Below are 20,505 nucleotides of genomic sequence, written 5' to 3' on the forward strand. Positions count from 1 at the left end.
GTTTTGGTCTTTGTTTATATTTACTTCCTCGAAACACGGTGGAATGGGGACATGCTGATGAGGGGGGAAAAGCGTGAGTGCACTGCCAGCCTCTGGTCCATTCCTCAGATGTCTGCAACTGTCAGGCAGGGTTGGGCCGGAAGCAGGGGAGCTGGCAGTCAGCCCAGTACACAGCTTTGAGCGACAGGAACCCGACTAAGCCATCACTGCTGTGCCCCAGGGTTCTCAAGAGCAGGAAGCTGAATCAAGAACAAGCCTGGAGTTGAACTTAGGCTCCCAGGTGTAGGATGCAGGTGTCACAGCTGCTGGGCGAAAGCCTTCTCCCACTGTAGCCATTGAAGCAGAGTCTTTGCCTGTTGTGTTTGTGCTGTCCACATCCTTGTGTCTGTATACTAACTGCCTGGCTGACTACCACTTTCTTCACACATGTTCCGTGATGTTATTTGACATTATGTCAGACTGCTTGCTTTCATGTTGGTTATTGTCATGCTTTTTTCTAAAATAACAAGATCATACAACCTTTTAGTCTTATTATCTTAACATATTCAGCTTTATAAATTATCCTCATTAAGCACACACAATTGAATTATACTCCTGGTCTGCATCCTCTTGTTTATGAGGCGGTTTTTGTTTTTGCCTAAGTAATCTTTATAATTATAATGTTTGCATTACATTTCATTGGGTTTCTCATGAATAAATTATGCATCTTTCTCATGATATGTTTTAGACTTCTTGTAATGTCTTACTGTAATTGATAACATGACAACCTGTTAGCAAATTTTCCTGAGAGTAGGATATTTTCACATCATGTTTTTTTGAATGGTTCTGTTAATTAAATCTGAGGCACTTTCTTAGTTTTTAACTTTTGAACATTCAGAACCGATGATAAAATCACACGGAAACCTAAATCCTGTTTATAGTATATATTCAGGCTTTGAAACCATATGAAGAATAGAGTGTAAGTACTTTTTTGTTTATCTTTGGTCTGGTACGAAATTTAATCCCACTCTGGGGAGCTTTGCCATATTTCTGTGCCCTGAAAGATTTGCCAGCTCTTCTCAGTGTCTTTTCGACTAGACTGTTTTAGGCAATTGATTACTGACTATACTGCAATGGTGATTTTTCAACTTTGAGGACCAAGGTGGAGCCTGTGAAAACTTTTGTGGCTTGAATTATGGACAGGCAAGATTAGTGTTCTGGTTTCCTGTGGGAGGTGCCTGTGTGCTTCCTTACGAGTTGACAGCATTTGACTCATGTCATATCCAGAGGGAAGGGAGTATGTAAAAATACTTTTCTCCTCGCTTTAATCTTCATTGAGGGTGGGTGGGATAACTTATCAAATGAACTGACAGAAGATAGGTCCTTAATTCAGTGTACTTAGTGAAAGGAAAAGCTTATTGTACACATTGTTGGCATGAACTTGAAAATCTCAGGGGGATTACTTGACTTGGATATGTTGAGGTGTTTGGTGTAATGTGCTTTCACAGGGAATGGAAGCATGTGCTGTGAATGCATTTGTTTCCTTCCAGTTAGCTTGCATAATTAGGTAATTGTGTATATTTCATAGAATGAAATCCCATTCTAAAATATCTTTAGGAGACTTGCATTTACTCTAGGCCAGTGGAGTAGCAGTAACCATACTGTGTGCTTTACAAGCAGTATTGCATTCTGAGACTGCCACTGTGGCTCACGCTGGCCTAAGTTTTTATGTTGGAGTGCTGATTTGAGTCTCAGCTTCTCTGTTTCCCATCCAGTTCCCTGCAGATGCACCTGGAAAGCAGTGGACAGTAGCCCAAGTACCTGTCACACATTTAGCAGACTTGGCCGGAATTCCAGGATCCTGACTTTAGTGTGGCTCAGACCCAGCTTTTGCAGCCACTTGGAGAGTGCTCTAACTCTCCCTCTCCATCACTGTCTCTCTGCTGCTTAGACACTGTCATAGAGAACATTGCTACAGACCAAAGTGCTCTCACACCCTGATTGATTGTACAGTCTGGGGCATTGCAGGTAATTATTAACTGTCCATCTGCTGATTAGCTCCGCAATGGCCACAAAGGGCAAAGCTGATCCTGTGTAAAGCTGAGAGCTAGGAGCTTCTTCCAACTCTTCTAGGTTGGTGCAGAGACCGAAGGCCTACGCACATCCTCCACTGCTTTCTTAGGCCATTGGCAGGGGCTGGATCAGAAGTGGAACAGTGGAACCAGCCCCCACATGGGATGTGGGACTACAAGTAGAGGGTTACCCTGATAGGCCACTGTGCTGTCGTCAAGTCCTAAATTTTATTGCTTGTTTGATTCTGCATTACTCTGATTCTGTTTTATGTTAACTAGAGGATATTGCCAATGAAACTGACTCAGTTAATTAAAAATATAAACAAAGTTAAAAGAGCAAACTTGAACGATTATGTTTCAAAGATTTCTAATCAACATAGCACCATTAGATGACAGATTTTTAAAATATTGATTCCTATAATCCTTAGACCAGGCTGTTTCCTTCAACCCCCTTACATTTGCTCTGATGCTCAATTCAAATATAATTTTCTAAATGTTCTACTATGATAGTAGGAGAAAGTCAGGAAAGGTACTTCATTCCTAACAAGTGTTTCAGAAATCTTTTAGGGTGTATGATTAATTTGTATGCATGAATACAGAAGGAAATACTTAGAATGTAACAGGACAAAGCTAGCTTGAATTTGGGGATATTTCATTTTTATGAAGGTTGTCGAATATTATAATACTAGGAAGGTTGAAGTGTCTTTATTTTCATAGCAAGGAAATTTTTTTTGAAATGGATTAGATATGCCCGTTGTGTTGTGCTCATCCCAATATATTCATAGCTTTCATTGTCAGAAACCTCCAGGCAGAAAGGCAATTAGGTACCCCTTAGTTTTAAGCAACCAGTTTACAGGGAACTTTTTTCGAATGTCAACATATGGATCACAGGCTGCCCACAGTGCAATTTGAGATTATATTAGCCAGAGAGCCATCAATATACATAGATGCAAAATGGTTCGTTTCATTTTCACTGCTACATCGAATTGCATTATATTAGTGTATCACAATATAGGCCTCCTGTTGGTAATTTTTGTAGTTTGTTCAGTCTCAGGAGTACTTCAAAAAGTTCATGGAGAATGGAATTAAAGGCACATTCATTTTGGTGCAAATAAATTTTTATAGTTTTAAATTTTTATTCATTCATTTATTTATTATAAGCTTTATTTATTATTTTTATTGGAAAGATAGGTCTACAGAGAAAGAAAAACTTCCAGGAGCCAAGAGCCCCTTCCAGGTCTCCCGCGTGGATACAGCATCCCAAGGCTTTGGGCCGTCTTCACTGCTTTCCCAGGCCACAAGCAGGGAGTTGAATAGAGTGGAGCAGTCAACCATATGAGGTGCTTACACTTGCAGCTAGATCATTAGCCAGTTGAGTTCTTGCACCAGACCCACTTGTACTTACTTGTATATGGCTAAGATTTATCTTTATGTTACTGTGGTTTATTCATTTGACTATTACACCGCAGTGTATATTCTGTTTGGCAAATATTTCAATTGTTCGTATGTGTTTACTGTGGTAAATTATGCTTTTAGGGAACGTTTGATGTAAGTCTCATAGTGTATAGTAAACCTTTTTCGTTATTAAGGATTATAATAATTGCTGAGTTATAGGTTATATGAATGTCCAACTCAGTGAGTGTGATAGTGGTAGTTTACTTTCCCTCCACTTAATTTATTTGAGTTCTGCCAATACTTGGTCAGCATTTCTTTTATTAGCAATGAGGTTGGACCTTACATGTTTCCTTCTCAGTAAAATGAGCATTTTTCTATTTTATTGTTTGTGTTCTCGCAGTTGGCTTTTAAATCTTTTGTATTCTATAGAACAGTAAATTTTTTTCATTTATACCTTGTCCTTTTCTCGCACTATTATGTCATCTAGTGAACAATTAACATAACTTAATTTTAAAATCATTAGATTTTTCTTTTGTAGTTAACAGTGAATGTGCTTCATTTAGAAAAGCCTTTTTTTTGTACAGATGAGCAATGTTCTCTTTTAGTTACTCTGCTTTCCCATTCCAGTACTCTTCCATGATACGTACTCACTTTGTAGCTGATGACGCATGTTCCATACCTGTGCATGTCTTTCAGTTTACTTATTCTCTTTTCACTTCTGATATGCTGGTTAACTTAGCAATTGACTTTGCCATTTTAGTTATGGCTTTTGCTTCATAGTTGTTTCTCCAACTGCCTCATTAAAAAAGTAATAGTTTTATTTGTTTAAGTCAGAGTTAGGGTTGTTTATTTAGTGAGAGAGAGAGGAGTGGGGAGAAAAATTGGATCTTCCATCTCTCGTTCGTTCAGAGGTGGCAGCAGTAGGCAGCGTTGAGCCAGCCCAAAGCCAGGAGTGGACACTCCATCCCATCTCACGTGGGTGCAGGGCCAATAGCAGGGAGCTGGAATGGAAGCAAAGCACTCAGGACACGAGCGTGCACCCCTTTATGATGATGTCCTCGCAGCCTGTAGCTTCACCCTTCTCAGCACAAATCAACCGCCATCTCATCCTTTCAATAATCTGTTCCTTTCATTGGTTCATCTGTATGTGATAATTGGCTTGTCCATGTGTAATAATTCCAAAATCCATGATCTCCAAGTCTCTGATCTTAATTTTTTAACGGTAGTCCATGGGGATTTTGATTATGATCTCATTGTTCTTGGATTTTTGTTAACCTGTAGGAAAGTTGTTTTGCAGAGTATTTGCTCAGTGCCTAAGGCCTGTACTAATTCATAATCTGTTGAACCAAAATTTGGGGCCTTATTATTATTTTGAGTCACACAAGCAGTGAGAATTCCAGCCACAAACCCATGGATTTGAAACTTGTGATTATAAATTATCCTAGGAATTTGGTCATTGTGAGATGTTGTATTTTTACTTCCCTTATTGTACCCATAGACAGAACCCAAACAGGCATGTAGTTAAAGTTGTAAAAGGAGGAGCATCATGCACTGAGGGTTCTCTTACGGTTCCTGATTGTGTAGAAGTCTCTGAAGTGACCGCCCATAATGATCAGGCTTCAGACATTGTCTCTGGCCTCCTGGGCAGGAGCCCGTTACAAGCCAGAGTGGGATGAGACCATGGGGAAGAATCAGCGCTCTCGCCAAGGGAAGCTCCCTGCTGCTGTGCTAGCAGGGACTTACTGTGGCTGCGCTCTGAAATTCCCCACTTTTCTACATCTTAGGCATTCACTTAAAAATGCTCACATTTCCTGTCTTACCTGTAAGCATGTAAAAATAACAATAGAACAGACAGTTCTTCAGTCTTCTTTGTCACAAATTAATCTGCAAAATGATTTCATCATACTTGGCCAGAATTTTTGTCTGCTAATATTAGGACAGTTTGATATTATCTACATTGTGGTGGCAAACTGCTTGAAAGGCAAAGAAAACATACAAATAAATTAGAAACAAGTACAGGAAGCAATAGTTCCATAATGAGTCCCAAATGTCCTCTTGTATTTAAAGTGGACTTTTGAAAAACGTTTGATTGTAAGACGCAGGAACACTTAATTAGTGGTAAGCTGAATGCACTTTTGAAATGGGAGGCATCATTTTTAGGGAGAGTAAGATTTAGAAGAGGGTTGCATGTGCTAAGCCCAGATTCCAGAGAGTTTCTACCCAGTGAAATAGCTTTCAGGCAGTCCACAACAGCAACTAAAAGATAACAGTTCATTCGTTGAGTACCTTGGGGATACCTTTTATAATTATGTCATTGAGTGTTTGGGAGATACAGAGTGACAGTTGCAGGAGAGCAGTTATTCTGAGCAGCTCAGCTGTATCTTTATCCTTACTATCCTTGTTTTAGCTGTGTGTGCTGTTTCCACATAGTGGATAAACAATTGTTCTCAGGGCTAGTTTGTATGTTACTTCTTTTTAAAAAACAGATATTCATTTATTTGCTTATTTATTTATCAGGGCTAGTTTTTATTTATTTTATTTTTTGGAAGGACAGAGTACAGAAAGGGGGAGAGTCAGGAAGAATTCTGTCTGGTAATCTGTGTGGCAGTCCACTGGCTCACTCTCCAGGGGGACACAGTGGCGACAATGCCAGGTCTGTGCCAAGCTGAGGCCAAGAGAAGCTTGTTCTGGGACTCCCATGTGAGTGTAAGGACACAAGCGCCTGGACCATCTTCTGCTTTCCCAGGCACATTAGCAGGGATCTGGATTGGAAGTAGAGCCACCAGGACTTGAACCAGTGCTTATGTGGGATGCTGGCACTAAAGGCAGAGGCTAAATGCACTATGCCACAGCGCCATTTTTCTTTATTTTATTTTTTGATTTCTTGCATTGTTGCTCCCAGACCTGAAGGCTGAATTCTATTTGACTAATTTTTCTTTTATTTGCTCTTTTGTTCACACATTCCTAAGTACAGACCTTGCACTAGGTACTAGGGTGAGAAAACAAGCTGGCTCCTGCCCTCATGGCCCTTGCAACTTAATAAGGTCACTAATAATAATAATGTTGTTGATCTCACAAATAAATACAAAGATGCGACTGAGATAACTAATAGAACAACATAATACTGTAAGGGTTTAGGAAAGCAATCCTTGCAGAAGTTCAAACAAGAAATTGCAAGCTGTGATGATAACTGTTGCATACAGTTGCCTTACCTTGGATATAAAAATGGCAATGGAAGAGATTCCCTTTACTGGTCTAGGCCAAGTTGCCCTTGGCCAGTGGGATATGAGGTGAGGGGTCCTTCCTCTTCAACAGACTGCTGGGGAGAACAGGCCAGTTGGAGAGTGTGTCTTTGATGGCAGTATTCTTTGGGCGCATGGCCCATTGTTTTCCTCTGTAAACTTTGTACCCAAAATGAATTCCAAGTTTGGAGTTCTGGTAGCAGCAGTTGCATTTTCAGATTTAGAATTTAGGATTGCATAGTCTGATTTGTAATATTTTGCAGTCATTTTAAAAAATTCTGCTATAAGTATTAATGAATATGGATCCTAAATCTTCATTTAAATAAAGTGCCAGCTTCACCCCGTGTCAGAAATCGTAAAAGGTCTGTATTACATTCATAAGCAAAGCCAAGTACAGTACCTGGTTGGCTGACTTAGAGTTATTTCTATCCTTCCTTTTGAAGAGTTTTCAAATATTTCAAATAAGAAAAGTCAGAAGTGTACATTCTTAATGGATTTTGTGAGGAAAGCTAAAAAATATTTTTATGTGAATGCGAACTGCCAAATAATTGTGTGGATGGATTATGATTAAATTATTACTGTCGTGATTGAGTCATTCTGGTTCATGTTGGTTTGGAAAGGGATCTTTGACCCTTTTCTCTTTTTTTTGCAGGATTATTGATGTTATTTTTAACTATTGGGGAAGTCTTTGGATATGCACTCAAATTTTTTTAAAAGCAAATTTGTGCAAAACTAAAAACAGTTCTAATGAACTTGTTTTTCAGTCACATAGTGGTGACTCTCAAATGAGGCAAAAAGTTCCTGAAGAATGTTCTTGTGTCTGAGCCAAGAAGCTTCTGGGATGGGCATAGTTTTAAGAAGTTAGAACATAAACAACTGTGATCTGTGGCAGGAGATTCTAAATGACCTCATGATGACAATGAGAACAAAGCATTTCTAAGTTATCATGGTAGTGTTTTAATTCATTGCAATGTGTTTGTCATTTTACTGTTTTGCTGTACTAAGTGCCAAACAAAAAAATTACAGGCTGTTTTTAAAGATGCTGCTTTTTTTTTTTTTACTGTTGTGAACAAATTAAATACCAGAAAAATGTTATTTTCTAAGGATAAATATTTCATAAATTATAGAGCTACAGATCCCTTCCCTTCAACTTTTTTTTTTTTTTAAACCATATGAACCACTCAGGGATAAAGGCCATCTATTTAGACCCTTAAGTTTTGATTAATTTTCTGTTGGAGAGAATACATTCCAACTTGAAAGTTCAAACAGTTGGCTTGAAGCAAGAATTCCTCCTTCAACACAGATCAATTAAGTGTTTATTAAGTATTTACTATGTGTCTGACACTCTGCTAAATATTGTAGAATACAAAAAAGGTGACGATAAGCTGCTTTTGGCCTAGCTGGAAGTAAAAGCCTTCTTAGATGAAACTTACGAAGTAGAAAGACTTTATATATAATCAGATTCCAGATAAAATAGCACATCACCGTGGTACAAATTATGACATAGTCTTTCAGAAAAGACTTCTAATCATTATTTAAGCCAGTAATTTTTTAAAAAATGACTTTTTTCCCTTTATTTGAAAGGGAGAGTTACAGGGGACAGGGGCTGGGGAGGAAAGCAATGATATTCCCCATCCACTACCTGCTCCCCAAATGGCTGCAACAGCCAGCTCTGTGACAAGCTGAAGCCAGGAGCCAGGAGCCTGGAGCTTCCTGTGGTCTCCTATGCAGGTTCAGAGGTCCAACCACTTGGGCCAACTCCAGCTCATTATCAGGGAGCTGGGATATGAAGTGGAGCAGCTGGAACTAAAACCGTTTCCCAAATGGGATGCCAGCACCTGTGGCAGTGGCTTAACTTACTGCATCACAGTGCCCCATAGAACATCGGGTGTTAACTAAGGGCATTTTTTTGTTTTTATGTTACTCTAAGAGGACATGTGGCAATGTGGAAACATTTTTTATTGCCACTACTGGGACATTGGTGTCTATTTAACAGACTAGAGAGATGGCTAGCTACCTCACATTGAGTAGGATAGATAAGTGTTTACAACAGAGAATTTTGTTGTCCTGCATGACTGAGATTGAGAAACCGTAATGTAGAATCTACAAGTGTCAATGAAATTGAGGGAGATAGACTCTCATCCTCTCGCCTTAGGTCTCTTCAGCTCTCATAAACGCCTGCCTAATGCACTTGGATTGAATCTTCACATGAGAATGATCTGAGTATGCACAAATGCCCTTTGAACATTGTACACAGGATTTTACAGTGTAATGTTCCAAAAAGAGAGTCCATGACTGAGCCTAGCTTGATGGTTTCATTGGTTAATCCTACTTTTGTAAGCACCAGAATTCTGTCCTCCAGTTGACTCTCCAAGTGGCCCAATGGCAGGACCTGGGCCAGGCTGAACTCAGGAAGAAGGAACCACAGCCGGGTCTCCCACACTGGGAGCAAGGGCCTACATGTTGGAACTGTCTTCTGCTCCCTTCCCAGACACATTAGTGGGGAGCCAAAATGGAAGCGAAGCAGCTGGGGCTCAAACCAGATGCCATCATCTTAAGTGACACCTGACTCCATTAATATTAATATTAATAACTCCTTGGCTATTAAGAACTAGCCAATCATAAGCTAATAAGATTTTCATTCTAGAGCTTTTCTTAGAAAGGTTCATCACTAGTATAGATAAATGAAAATTGAATCTAAGTATAGGCTTATCTGTAGTGACTTAACCATTTATCAGTTTACTGGATTTCATTATTGGTCCATTTGATTTTGTTTGGTGGTATTTCTTATTACTTTTCCTAAGAAAGAGCTTGTAGAGAAATAGATTCTGTGTCACTGTGCGGTCTGGGGAGCATTAGAGATATTCATTTGTACCTGTTACATTTTATTCTACTAAATATGTAAGTTATTTTTATTTTCTTGATTTTTTTCTTATAAATTGCATTTTAAAGTGTCTGAAGATATAGCATTTCAAATGAAATTATCTGGGTTTTTCTTCAGGTCTTAAAGAAAGTGCAGAAGAGATGGTCAGAAATAAACTGGAAGGAAAAGATAAGCTGACCCCGTGGGAACAATTTTTAGAGAAGAAGAAGGAGAAAAAAAGACTGAAGAAGAAGCAGAAGGTATCAGTATTAAGTGCGGTTAGCTATTTATTGAATACTGACCATCACAAGATGCATGGCACTGTTATTTCAAAATGCACTATGAACTGGAACAGGCTTTGTTATCTCAAGTGCAAAGAAGAAAGTGAAAATCAGTCCTTACTACAGGACCGTATTCATACAAAGCCTGGAAAAGCCCCAAGCCACTTTAACCATTGTGCTGTAATATTTTTGCTTTGCATGTGATTTAAGTAAAACGCAGTATAGTTGATACCCACATGTAAACAGTATGACTCTGTGTTTTTGAGGAAGACAGGTACATGTAGTCTTGTTTCTGTGAGAATATATACCATATCTTTTCATTTCTCAACTTGTTATTTTTGACTTGTTTTTATCATTTGAGTCCCATCATTCGCGTAGAGTCTTTTATAATAACAGTGATCCCTTAGGGCTCTGGCCACTGTAAATACTAGCCTTCTGGTAGTGCTGTCATGGCCTTTCCGTGTTGTCAGTTGATGATGACCAGACAATTTTCCTACTTGGGAAGTCTTACAATATTAGTTCTACTCCAACCCTGTTGTTTTATACCTGTAGAAAATTAAATAATTTGTCTGAGATTACCCAGCTTGTCAGTGGCCCACCCTCAACTGAAAACCACCATCTCTTGGTGCAGTGTTCTTTCTGCCGTAGTGTCATTTCTGTCGGCACTGTGTAGACTTGCAGTCCTTTGGTGCAGCTGTGTCTTGTACTGTAAGGTATGCAAAGCCAACAATGCCATGGAATAATGTTTTTTCCCTTGTTGTACACAGTTAGTGAAAATGGGCAACAAAGTGGGGAAATGGAATACAAACCGTACCTACGTAGATAACTTGCCTTTCTTCTTTCCTTGAACTTCCTTTAAAGCTCAAGTGGGTACTGGAGTACCTTTGAATGATCCCACAGTGATTAAGCCAGCAGTTGGGAGGTTTTTTTTCGGGCTGGTCTTATGGGGTCAGTACAGTAGTCACTGTGAAACTTCTGACAGCTGTTCTGTTTGATATTTATTTGCCAGGAGCTCTGAGTTTATCTTGTACTTTTACTTTTTCCCTTAATTGGGCTGAGTTTGGACAGTTTTAGAAAGACCATTCAAACTACATTTGATAAGTGTCCAGGATGTTCTTGACTGCATGTCCATACTGAGCTTCAAGACTCAAATCCCTTTCAACCATACGGTTGCTCCTAACGCAGAAGAATTCCATGAATTTCCTCCGTATTAAAAATATTTCTGCCCCAGTTCCCATGAGGGCTTCAGTTATGATTCGGAGAAATTGCTGCAGAAGCAGTGAAAAGCTGTTTAAGTGCAGTTGTATTTGCTGTTTTTATTTAATCTATCCTCAATTTAAGGAAATCTGTGAGTTTATGTGTAGTTAGGTATATGTATTCCATTGTTGTCAGTAACGACATGTTGCTGCTGAATCATTGTAATGGCTTGGTGAAAAAGTTGTTAGAAGTACATGTTCTTAAAAGGGTGTTAGTGTCAAAATGAATATTCCTGATGACTTAGTCTTGTTACATGAAAGATGATATTTAGCAATAATAATGTTTTTTTGTTAAAATGACATAGCAATTTTTAAATCCTAGAGATTAAATTCAATGAAGTTAATCTGATCTTAACTTTGTTTTATAAACATGATTTCTCAGCTTTAATGTACTGATCTAAGGAGCAGCATGATCAGATTTCATGAAGAAACCTTAAGTAATAGACTTATCTTTAAAAATAGCCTGGTAGTTTCCAGATATCAAAATAGATACAATAAAAATGGAATCATGAGAACAGAAGATTGATTAAACTGTCTTTACCATTTTTCTGTATTTTTAGAAATTCCATAATAAAAATTAGTGCCTTCCACTAACCAGCAAATTAAGTGTTTGAAATAGCAACTGAAGAGCTGACCCACAGTGCACTATGGATAGTCAATGCCATTTCTCACTTTAAAAAAGAAGAGGGGCCTCGTGCGGTAGCCTAGTGGCTAAAGTCCTCACCTTATATGTTCCGGGATCCCATATGGGTGCTGGTTCATGTCCCCGTTTCCCATCTATCTCCCTGCTTGTGGATGGCCCAAAACCTTGGGATCCTGCACCCACGTGGGAGACCTGGAAGAGGCTCTAGGCTCCTGGTTTCGGATTGGCGCAGCACTGGATGTTGTGGCCGCTTGGGGAGTGAATCAACAGATGGGAGATTTTTCCTCTCTGTCTCTCCTCCTCTCTGTATATCTGACTTTGCAATAAAAAATAAATAAGGGCCCGGCACGGTGGCGCAAGTGGTTAAGGTCCTCACCTTGCACGCCCGGGATCCCATATGGGCGCCGGTTCTATCCCGGCAGCCCCGCTTCCCTTCCAGCTCCCTGCCTGTGGCCTGGGAAAGCAGTCGAGGACGGCCCAAAGCTTTGGGACCCTGCACCCGCGAGGGAGACCCGGAAGAGGCTCCTGGCTTCGGATCGGCATTCGGCTGTTGCGCTCACTTGGGGAGTGAATCATCGGAAGGAAGACCTTCCTCTCTGTCTCTCCTCTCTGTATATCTGCCTTTCCAATAAAAATAAAATAATAATAAAAAAATAAATAAATAAAAATAAATAAATAAATCTTACAGGAAAAAATAAATAAAGTAAGGACTAAGGCTACCTGTTTTCACTAATCAACCAGCTGCGAGTATTCTCTTTTTTGTGTCTTATTTCTCTTCTGGCATCCCTGTTGTGAAGTATTGCTGCTTATGTATGTTTTTTTTTATATGTCTAATTACTTTTAATGGGTGATAGAATTTTGAGGCCAGAGATCATATGTTGGGTAGTGTTCTTTTCTTCCAACAGGCTTACTTAGTTTCCTCAATTTATAAAATAACTGTTGGACAAAGAAGACGCTGTCTTGGCAGTTGTTTAAATTGATATTTTGAAAGAAAACGTTCAGATTGGGCTACTTATTTTTTTTAAAAAAATGCATATACATTTTCTCCATATACATTTATTGTAGTTCTGTAATAAGTAATGGGACTCTATGTATTTTTCAATCTACCTGAAGGCCCTTGCTGAAGAAGGCAGCGAAGATGAACTTCCCTCTGATGTTGATTTAAATGACCCATACTTTGCTGAAGAAGTTAAAAACATAGGTAAGCCAACTTTGATTTGTAGTTTTCTATTAGAATCTTTGGCTTTGTGGAAATAATCATTTTAAAAGAGCTAGAATCTGTATAGTCAGGTACATGCAGCTCTATCTTTATGCTGCAAATACTGAGTGGATGATACTATATATAGGAAAGTATCAGCTCAGGAGGCTTTGGTAACATAGTTTACTTGACACTTTACTGGGGATTCCTTTCTGGGAAATAGTCACATAGCCAGTTAGATTTACTTTTATAAAAGTCATCTGATTTTGCTGTTTTGGGTTTTTGTTTTTTTTTTTTTTTAATTTTTCTTTAATCATACATTCACTCTCTTTTTCTCTGCAAAGGCTATGAAGAATTAAAGGTATAAATTGAATCTTTTTACATGTTTAATATAACACATAGCCTACTTTTTTAAAGTTTTAAAATAATTTTTTTAAATATATGTACTGACTTGGCATAACATCTCTTTCTACTCACATATACAAGAGCACTTATGTTTAATTTTATGCCTTTTGCATTTATCCTGCCTAATTAAAGCTAAAAGGGAGCTCTTAATTTCCTTCCCCCACCCCCCCCTTTTTTTTTTTGAATGCTGCAGTTGTCTCGGAAGAGCTTGTTTCCATTTCATGTACAGCGTCCATTCTCCCCTGATTGCCCCCGTTCTCCGTTCTTACTTCTTCGGTCTGTGTAAGATTTGGTAAGAAAGATTCAGGCCGTATTTGGCCGAGTCCGTTTACAGGCTGCTGGGAGCACTTTCCATTGGCTCTCATGCTTTTTACTTTCTCCTGATTTTTATGCTACACACATGAACCCCAAAAGGCCTGCCTCTGGAGCAGGGCCAACCTGGCATTGTAAAGAGAAACATTTTATGAACTTTTCCTGCTTCTTGTCCCTCCTGACTAAGTGGGCCAGAATAGTTCTCCACAGGAAAGTCAAAATTGCTCAAAATTATTTCCCGGTTGTTACAGCCTTTTAGCTCTGACATTTTATTGATGAAAAGGAGATGAAGATGAATAAAGTCTATTATAGGATGTGAGATTCTGGGGAATTGGAAAGAGAACTGGAAACTTCACATATTCTGCTTTTTATCATACCTGAGAGGTCCCTTTTATAAGATGATGGATTTGAGCTTTATCCTCTGGCTAAAATCAAGTTGAAAATGGAGAAATGTGGAGCCTTACATGTTCCTTGTTCTCTATCCAAAGTGCTTCATTTGGCATGTGAAATCAGGTCAGTTTTCAAAGTCAGGGTAGCGTTCAAAGAGTAAGTTAAATGGTTGATGGCTTCAGGTAACCAGGTTAAAGAAAAGCTGTAGTAATAGTACAAGCAAGATTGCATCACTAAATGATCTGGTTTTAGGGAGGACATTCTAAACAGATAAGTAAGAATATAAGAGTGTCGTAAATATTTTTAAAGGAAAGGGTTTGGGTAGAGTAGAGGGCAGAGCTGAGCTGGATGAGATGTGAAAGAGGGATCCCTTTTCATAGAGAAAAGTGAAAGGAATCTGAGGTAGTGATACTGAGTAAGAAGCCAGGCCTGAAAGAGTTAGAGAAGGAAAAAGAGACAGAGATCTTTCATCCTCTGGTTCAGCGCCCCCAAATGGCTCCAATGACTAGGGCAAGGTTAGGGTAAGGCCAGGAGTCTGGAGCTTTCCCCAAATCTCTGACTTGGAGGTGGGGACCCAAGCATTTAGCCGACTGCCACTGCTTTCCTAAACACGTTAGCAGCAAGCTGGATCAGAAGTGGAGCGACCAGGTCTCAAACTGGCGTCCATGTGGGATGAGTGCCTTTTGTCTCAGGCAGAGGATTTACCCACTCCACCACAGTGCAGGTCCCAAGAACATTAACCCTTTGTAAGTAATGCCAGGCATGACTGTTCATAGACAAAGCGTAAGGCATGTACCCTCATTTGCTTATGAATTCTTTCAGTCAGCTAACAGTTATTGAGTGTCAGAGTTACCCAGCCTTCCTGTATTATTTTCAATACTTGTTAGAAAATATTTAAATATAGTCCTGCACAATGTAATATGTAAGACAATGGCAAACTACACATACTATGGCAGTCGGTTAGTCTGCGTACCTAATAATGTCACTTTTCACCTGTGAAGTTCATACATTGACAGGTTTGCCTAATAATGCATTTCTCAGAATATCCACCTTGGCTGTATATGAGAATACTGTAGTTCTCTCAGTCATTCCAGTCTGACTAGATAAGGTATATTGTGATTTTCAGAAATATTTTAGATAATGTACTGTGTGTATGTTAAAAATAAATGAGTTTAAGGAATTTTTAGTTAACTCAGAACCCCTTCCAAAACTAAAACTTGTTTAAAAGTATACAGAAGAAAACTAAATATTGAATGTTGAAATCTTGTGTTCCTAATCTAGAAGAATATTTCATGTGTTCTAATTTTATCTGAAAGGACAAAAGAGAGACACTGACAGACTGTGAGATCTTTTACTTCGTTCTCCATGTGCTGCGATGATAGGGCTGAGCTAGGCCAAAGCCGGAAGCCCAGAAGGCAGTCCTAGCCTCTCACCTGGTGGGAAGAACCCCAGGACTTGAATCACTCATTATCCAGTGCCTCCTGGGGTGTTAATGCACAGGAAGCAATGCCAGAATTCAAGCCAGACTCTCGGACATGGGATACCTGCCACCAGAAGATCAGTTTAAATGCTTGGCACGTGGAGTTATAACTTAAGGGAAATGGACTCATAAGCAGGTTAAAAAATAAAAGACGTTGAGGGTTTTTGTTTTGTTTTGTTTTGTTTTTGAGAGTTTCAATCTGTTGGTTCATTCCCTGAATGCCCATAATGACTGGAGCTTAGAGCAGGCTAACGCTAGCAGTGGGAACCCAGTTTACTTCTTCCAGAAAGTGGCAGGAACCCATTCACTTGAGCCATCATTGCTGCCTACGAGGATCTGCAGTAGCAGGAAGCTGAATTCGGGAGTGGCAGCAGATACCGAAGCTAAAGCATTTCAGCATGCCAGGTCAGCAGCTCAGCCACTAGGCCAGGGGCTTGCTGCTGTCCTTTTTTTCCCCCTTTCTTTCTTTCTTTTTAACATAGATACTAAGTAACTCAGATGACCTGTTTTGGTATTTTACTTTATTGCCACGGTATGCCTTCATTATGAATAGTCACAACAACCTTCTTTCCTACACTGACCCATAGAAAGCTGGACACCTTTCCAAATTAGGGAGGAATTGTGTGAACGAATTGCTGCCAAACCTGCCATATTTGGCTTATGTTAGGAGGCACTGTTAATGCTAGAGATCTTTTATAATGCGTCCTTTTCTTGTTACTTAACCTGTACAAATGAAAGCTAATGGAAGTTTTAAAAATGTATTTCTAACTAGATTGGAAAGCTATTTTTTTCTTGGAAGCACACATTTAGCCAAATGGTTAAGAGGCCTTCATTCCGTGTTTGTTTCCCGGCTCTAGCTGCTGACTGCACCCTGCTGTCAGTGCCGACCTGGGAGGTAGCAGTGGTGGCTTCAGGTGCCTAGGATGTGGGATGCCTGACCTGTGTTCGCTGCTCCTGGCCCCAGCCCCAGGTCCAGCCATCGTGGCTTCCGGGGAGTAAACCAACAGATGGGAATGCATTGTTGCGTGAACTTTCTTTCTCCCTGCTTTGCAAATTGGTTGTTTTTTGAATTTTTTTTTTTTCTTTTAGTGATAAAATGGGGAGGGTGGAGGATGCTTCTTGGTCTGTAATTACATATACTTTTAAGGAAGATTTTGTTCATGGAAGAGAGGTTCTGAAATAAATCACATCACTATCAAATGTTTCATTACTGGTTTAAGATAGTGACAGACCACTATGACAATCTAATATGCGGTACACAGATGTGGTTCATTCCACCAGCGCTATGTCGTGTGCTTGCAGTGTGCTGCTTACTGGATCTTTCACAACATACAAATGCTTTTTTGTCTGCATTGAATCCTCTGACCGATACTTCTGCCCAGTTTATAGATGAGCAAGCGGAAGCTCAAGAGACATAGCTGAATAGCTTCAAAGGCCAGATGGTAACTGACAAAATCTGAACCCTACTGGACTTCCCTTTAGTCTTTTTCATTCTTCAGATTTGTTTTCAAGACCAGAGTCCACACCATGACCCACATGAGCTGGGCATGAAAAATTGCTGTACTTCCAAGCAAAGCCAGAATTTCCTGGCCCTGGAGGAAGACCCTACCGGATTGTCAGCAAGTGATCATGGATACAAAACGTGAAACTTAATTTTTTTAATGAGTTCAATTCTCAAGATGACAGATAACCAAAAGCAAAATTTCCTTTACAAATAATTTTTGTGGGGTTTTGATTTTATATTTTTGCTACTCAGCTTTTTCTGTATATCCCAATGTTTGTTGTACTTAAATCAATAGCAGTAGCTTCAGTCAGGATTGTTGAAATTTACTTAATTAACTGAAAAGAAAAACTCTAAAAATTGATTTTAAGCCTGTGTTAGTATTTGATTTATTGAGATCATTCCAGATATACAGTTATGGGAGATAAAAATTTTTATTTGCCAAAGATTCACTTAAAAGTAATGGTAACATTTAGAAGAGGAGCTTTAATTTCCCTAATTCTCTATCTGAAGTCTGAAAACATTCAGAGAAGAAAAGGCACTTTAATATGCTGTCTTACCATGATCTTGTTAACAGTGCAAAAATAATATTACTGTACATTATTTATCTTTTGACTAAACACTTCAGTCTGGTACTTAGTAAATTTCTGTAAGCAAAGAAATTTTCATCACATTGGAATTGGGTATCATTTTTACCCTTGACCAGTTGGATGTTCATGTCTTTTCCTTGCTGTAATCTTCCTTTTAAGTTTATTTTTATGACTTTTCACCAGGTTGTTGTAAAATCCAGAGCAGTTCCTTGTGGTCTTTTTGAAATTAGTTTCCACAGCTGTATGTGAAAATCTTGATCTCTTTTATGTATTAATCATTTACAGCCTGGTTCTTCTCCCTGCCTGTGTCACTTACCCATTCATTCAAAAGGAGCTCTTGACTTGCCAGCATAGGAGCAGAGAAGATGGGAGTTCAGATCCTAATAGCGTACAGCCGTGATGACACTTACATATGTAAGCACATAATACACTGGCAGAAAAGCTTACATCTTAAGGGCAATGCATCATTCCCTGAAAAACTTTGAGATAGGACAATGAAGATTTCCACCTCAGGGTCAGGTGTTGCACACAGTGTTTATCCCTAGGAATATCAACCAAGTGCCTTCATAACCCTGAGGACCGAGCTGGCAGCTCCATTAACTGGCCTGTTCTGTTGTCTGCACGGATACTGCAGGTGACCTACTGTACAGCAGTGTCCAAGCCCATCCCACTGTAGGCCTTTGCAGTTTCCCCTCACTGGCTGCAGTTACTCAGCCCTCCTTAGGTGTTATTATACCTGACCTTTCTTATTTTTTTTTAAATAAACATCATTTGATTCCACGTATTTTTTTTTTAAGATTTATTTATTTATTGGAAAGTCATATACAGAGAGGAGGAGAAACAGAGAGGAAGATCTTCCATCTATTGATTCACTCCCCAAGTGGCCTCAATGGCCAGAGCTGAGACAATCCAAAGCCAGGAGCCAGGAACTTCTTCTGGGTATCCTACACGTGGGTGCAGGGTCCCAAAGCTTGGGCCGTCCTCAACTGCTTTCCCAGGCCACAAGCAGGGAGTTGGATGGGAAGTGGGGCTGCCGGGATTAGAACTGGCGCCCATATGGGATCCCAGGCACGTTCAAGCTGAGGACATTGGCCTCTAGGCCACGCCGCCAGCCCCGAACGTTCTTATTTCACAATAAGATCATCTTAAATTTAAAGGGCTGTCATAGAGACAATGATACTTTCTAGCAAAAAGAGTTCAACAGGGGCTGACTTACAGTACTTGCCTTTGATTCACCGTTTCTTCATTTGCTAAGCCCTAGACAGGTTATTCACTGTCTTCACGCCTTTTTCCTTATCAACAAAATCATTGAAGTTGCAATAAATAATAAACTCAAATCATCACATTGTTGTGAGGATTGACAAGTTAACATAATGTGAATAGAACAGTGCTACTGCCTGACACAAAACAGTTATAATATTAACTGGTACTACTACTAATAGTACTACTAATACTACTGAAACATTTTCTCCCCTGCTGCAGCAGCACAGAACACAGTGCAACCAAAGAAGATAGTCAGAGTGAGCAGGTCAGAGAGGACTGACATTGTGTGCTAACATTCAAGAATCACACAAGATGAGTTTGTGATACTGAGCCTTATTGCTCTTCACAGTTGTCTCCCGACATGTGCTCCTTGTAACCTTCTCCCAATCTAATGACACAAAAAAGGAAGAACAGTACGGCATGAATACCTTCATCAAGAAACCCAAGCTAGCTTAGGTATGTGCAGTCAGATGCCCACACAGTAATGTAGCTGCCTGCCTGTGTCAGGCATTATCTACACTCTGAATACTCTATAAAGGAGATGCTTCTGTTAACACCCTCAGACACATGCATAGACTACTGCAACTGGGAGGTGGTACAGTCAGACTGGAACCACACCACTGCTCCACAGTCAAAAGCCTGTAGCCATTGTCCCTTACTGCCTCTCTTTAAGGATCGGTGATCATTACAGTAACACTGATTTGGAGCAAATTGTATTTTTAATTCTTGATTTCCTGATCTTTCATTAATATTTCTCTGTAGTGCTGAAGGAAGAATTTTTAAAATTTCTTAGAAATATATTCTTCCGGGCCCGGCGTGGTGGCGCAAGAGTTAAGGTCCTCGCCTTGCATTCCCGGGATCCCATATGGGCGCCGGTTCTAATCCCGGCAGCCCCGCTTCCCTTCCAGCTCCCTGCCTGTGGCCTGGGAAAGCAGTCGATGACAGCCCAAAGCTTTGGGACCCTGCACCTGCGTGGGAGACCCGGAAGAGGCTCCTGGCTTCGGATCGGCATAGCATCGGGCCGTTGTGCTCACTTGGGGAGGGAATCATCGGACGGAAGATCTTCCTCTCTGTCTCTCCTCTCTGTATATCCGCCTTTCCAATGAAAAAATAATAAAAATAAATCTTTAAAAAAAAAAGAAATATATTCTTCCTTTGTTCTTTGGAGCAAGGAAATCTCAAGTATCAGTTGGAGTTCACGTTTAAAGTTAACGATTTCAGACTAGCAATAAAAATTGTAAGTCAACAGCATGCAGAAAGTGTTTCAGATCTTGAGACCACATGAAAGACCTGGGAAACAAATATTGAGCAGGTATCTCAGGGGTGAAGCCTGAAGACCAGATGGTGTGTAGAGTTTAAGAAGAACAACTAGAGAATTTGAGAGGGCATGTCCAGGAGGAGAGAAACGGGAGGTGACCCAGAGGCCAAATAAACAAAGCATGTGAAGAAATGAAAATGCAGAGTATCCTCCTTGGATTTTTAAGTTGAGATTTACTGTGATATTTGTATGTTAAGGGAATGATCCAGTAGAGCAGAACTATGTTGCAGGAAAGAAAGGGAATGATGACCAGAGTGAAATGCACAGCGTAAGAAAGAAAGCAAGATCCATTTACACACTCAGGAGGCTGACCTAGA

The 20,505-nt window shown here is 39.8% G+C and overlaps 1 protein-coding gene across 2 annotated transcripts in view; it reads left to right on the plus strand.

Annotated features, from left to right (window-relative positions):
- Positions 1-20,505, plus strand: part of ESF1 (ESF1 nucleolar pre-rRNA processing protein homolog) — a 47,502-nt gene that overhangs the window by 21,568 nt on the left and 5,429 nt on the right. For both annotated transcript variants that reach the window (XM_040981824.1, XM_040981825.1), the window contains 2 exons: positions 9,690-9,811; positions 12,845-12,932. In XM_040981824.1, coding sequence (XP_040837758.1) covers positions 9,690-9,811; positions 12,845-12,932 — 210 coding nt within the window. The remainder of the gene's footprint in view (positions 1-9,689; positions 9,812-12,844; positions 12,933-20,505) is intronic.

The sequence above is a fragment of the Ochotona curzoniae genome, unplaced genomic scaffold (assembly GCF_017591425.1).
Source record: "Ochotona curzoniae isolate NIBS_2020 unplaced genomic scaffold, NIBS_Ocur_1.0 contig_3520, whole genome shotgun sequence".
NCBI classification, from domain to species: domain Eukaryota; kingdom Metazoa; phylum Chordata; class Mammalia; order Lagomorpha; family Ochotonidae; genus Ochotona; species Ochotona curzoniae.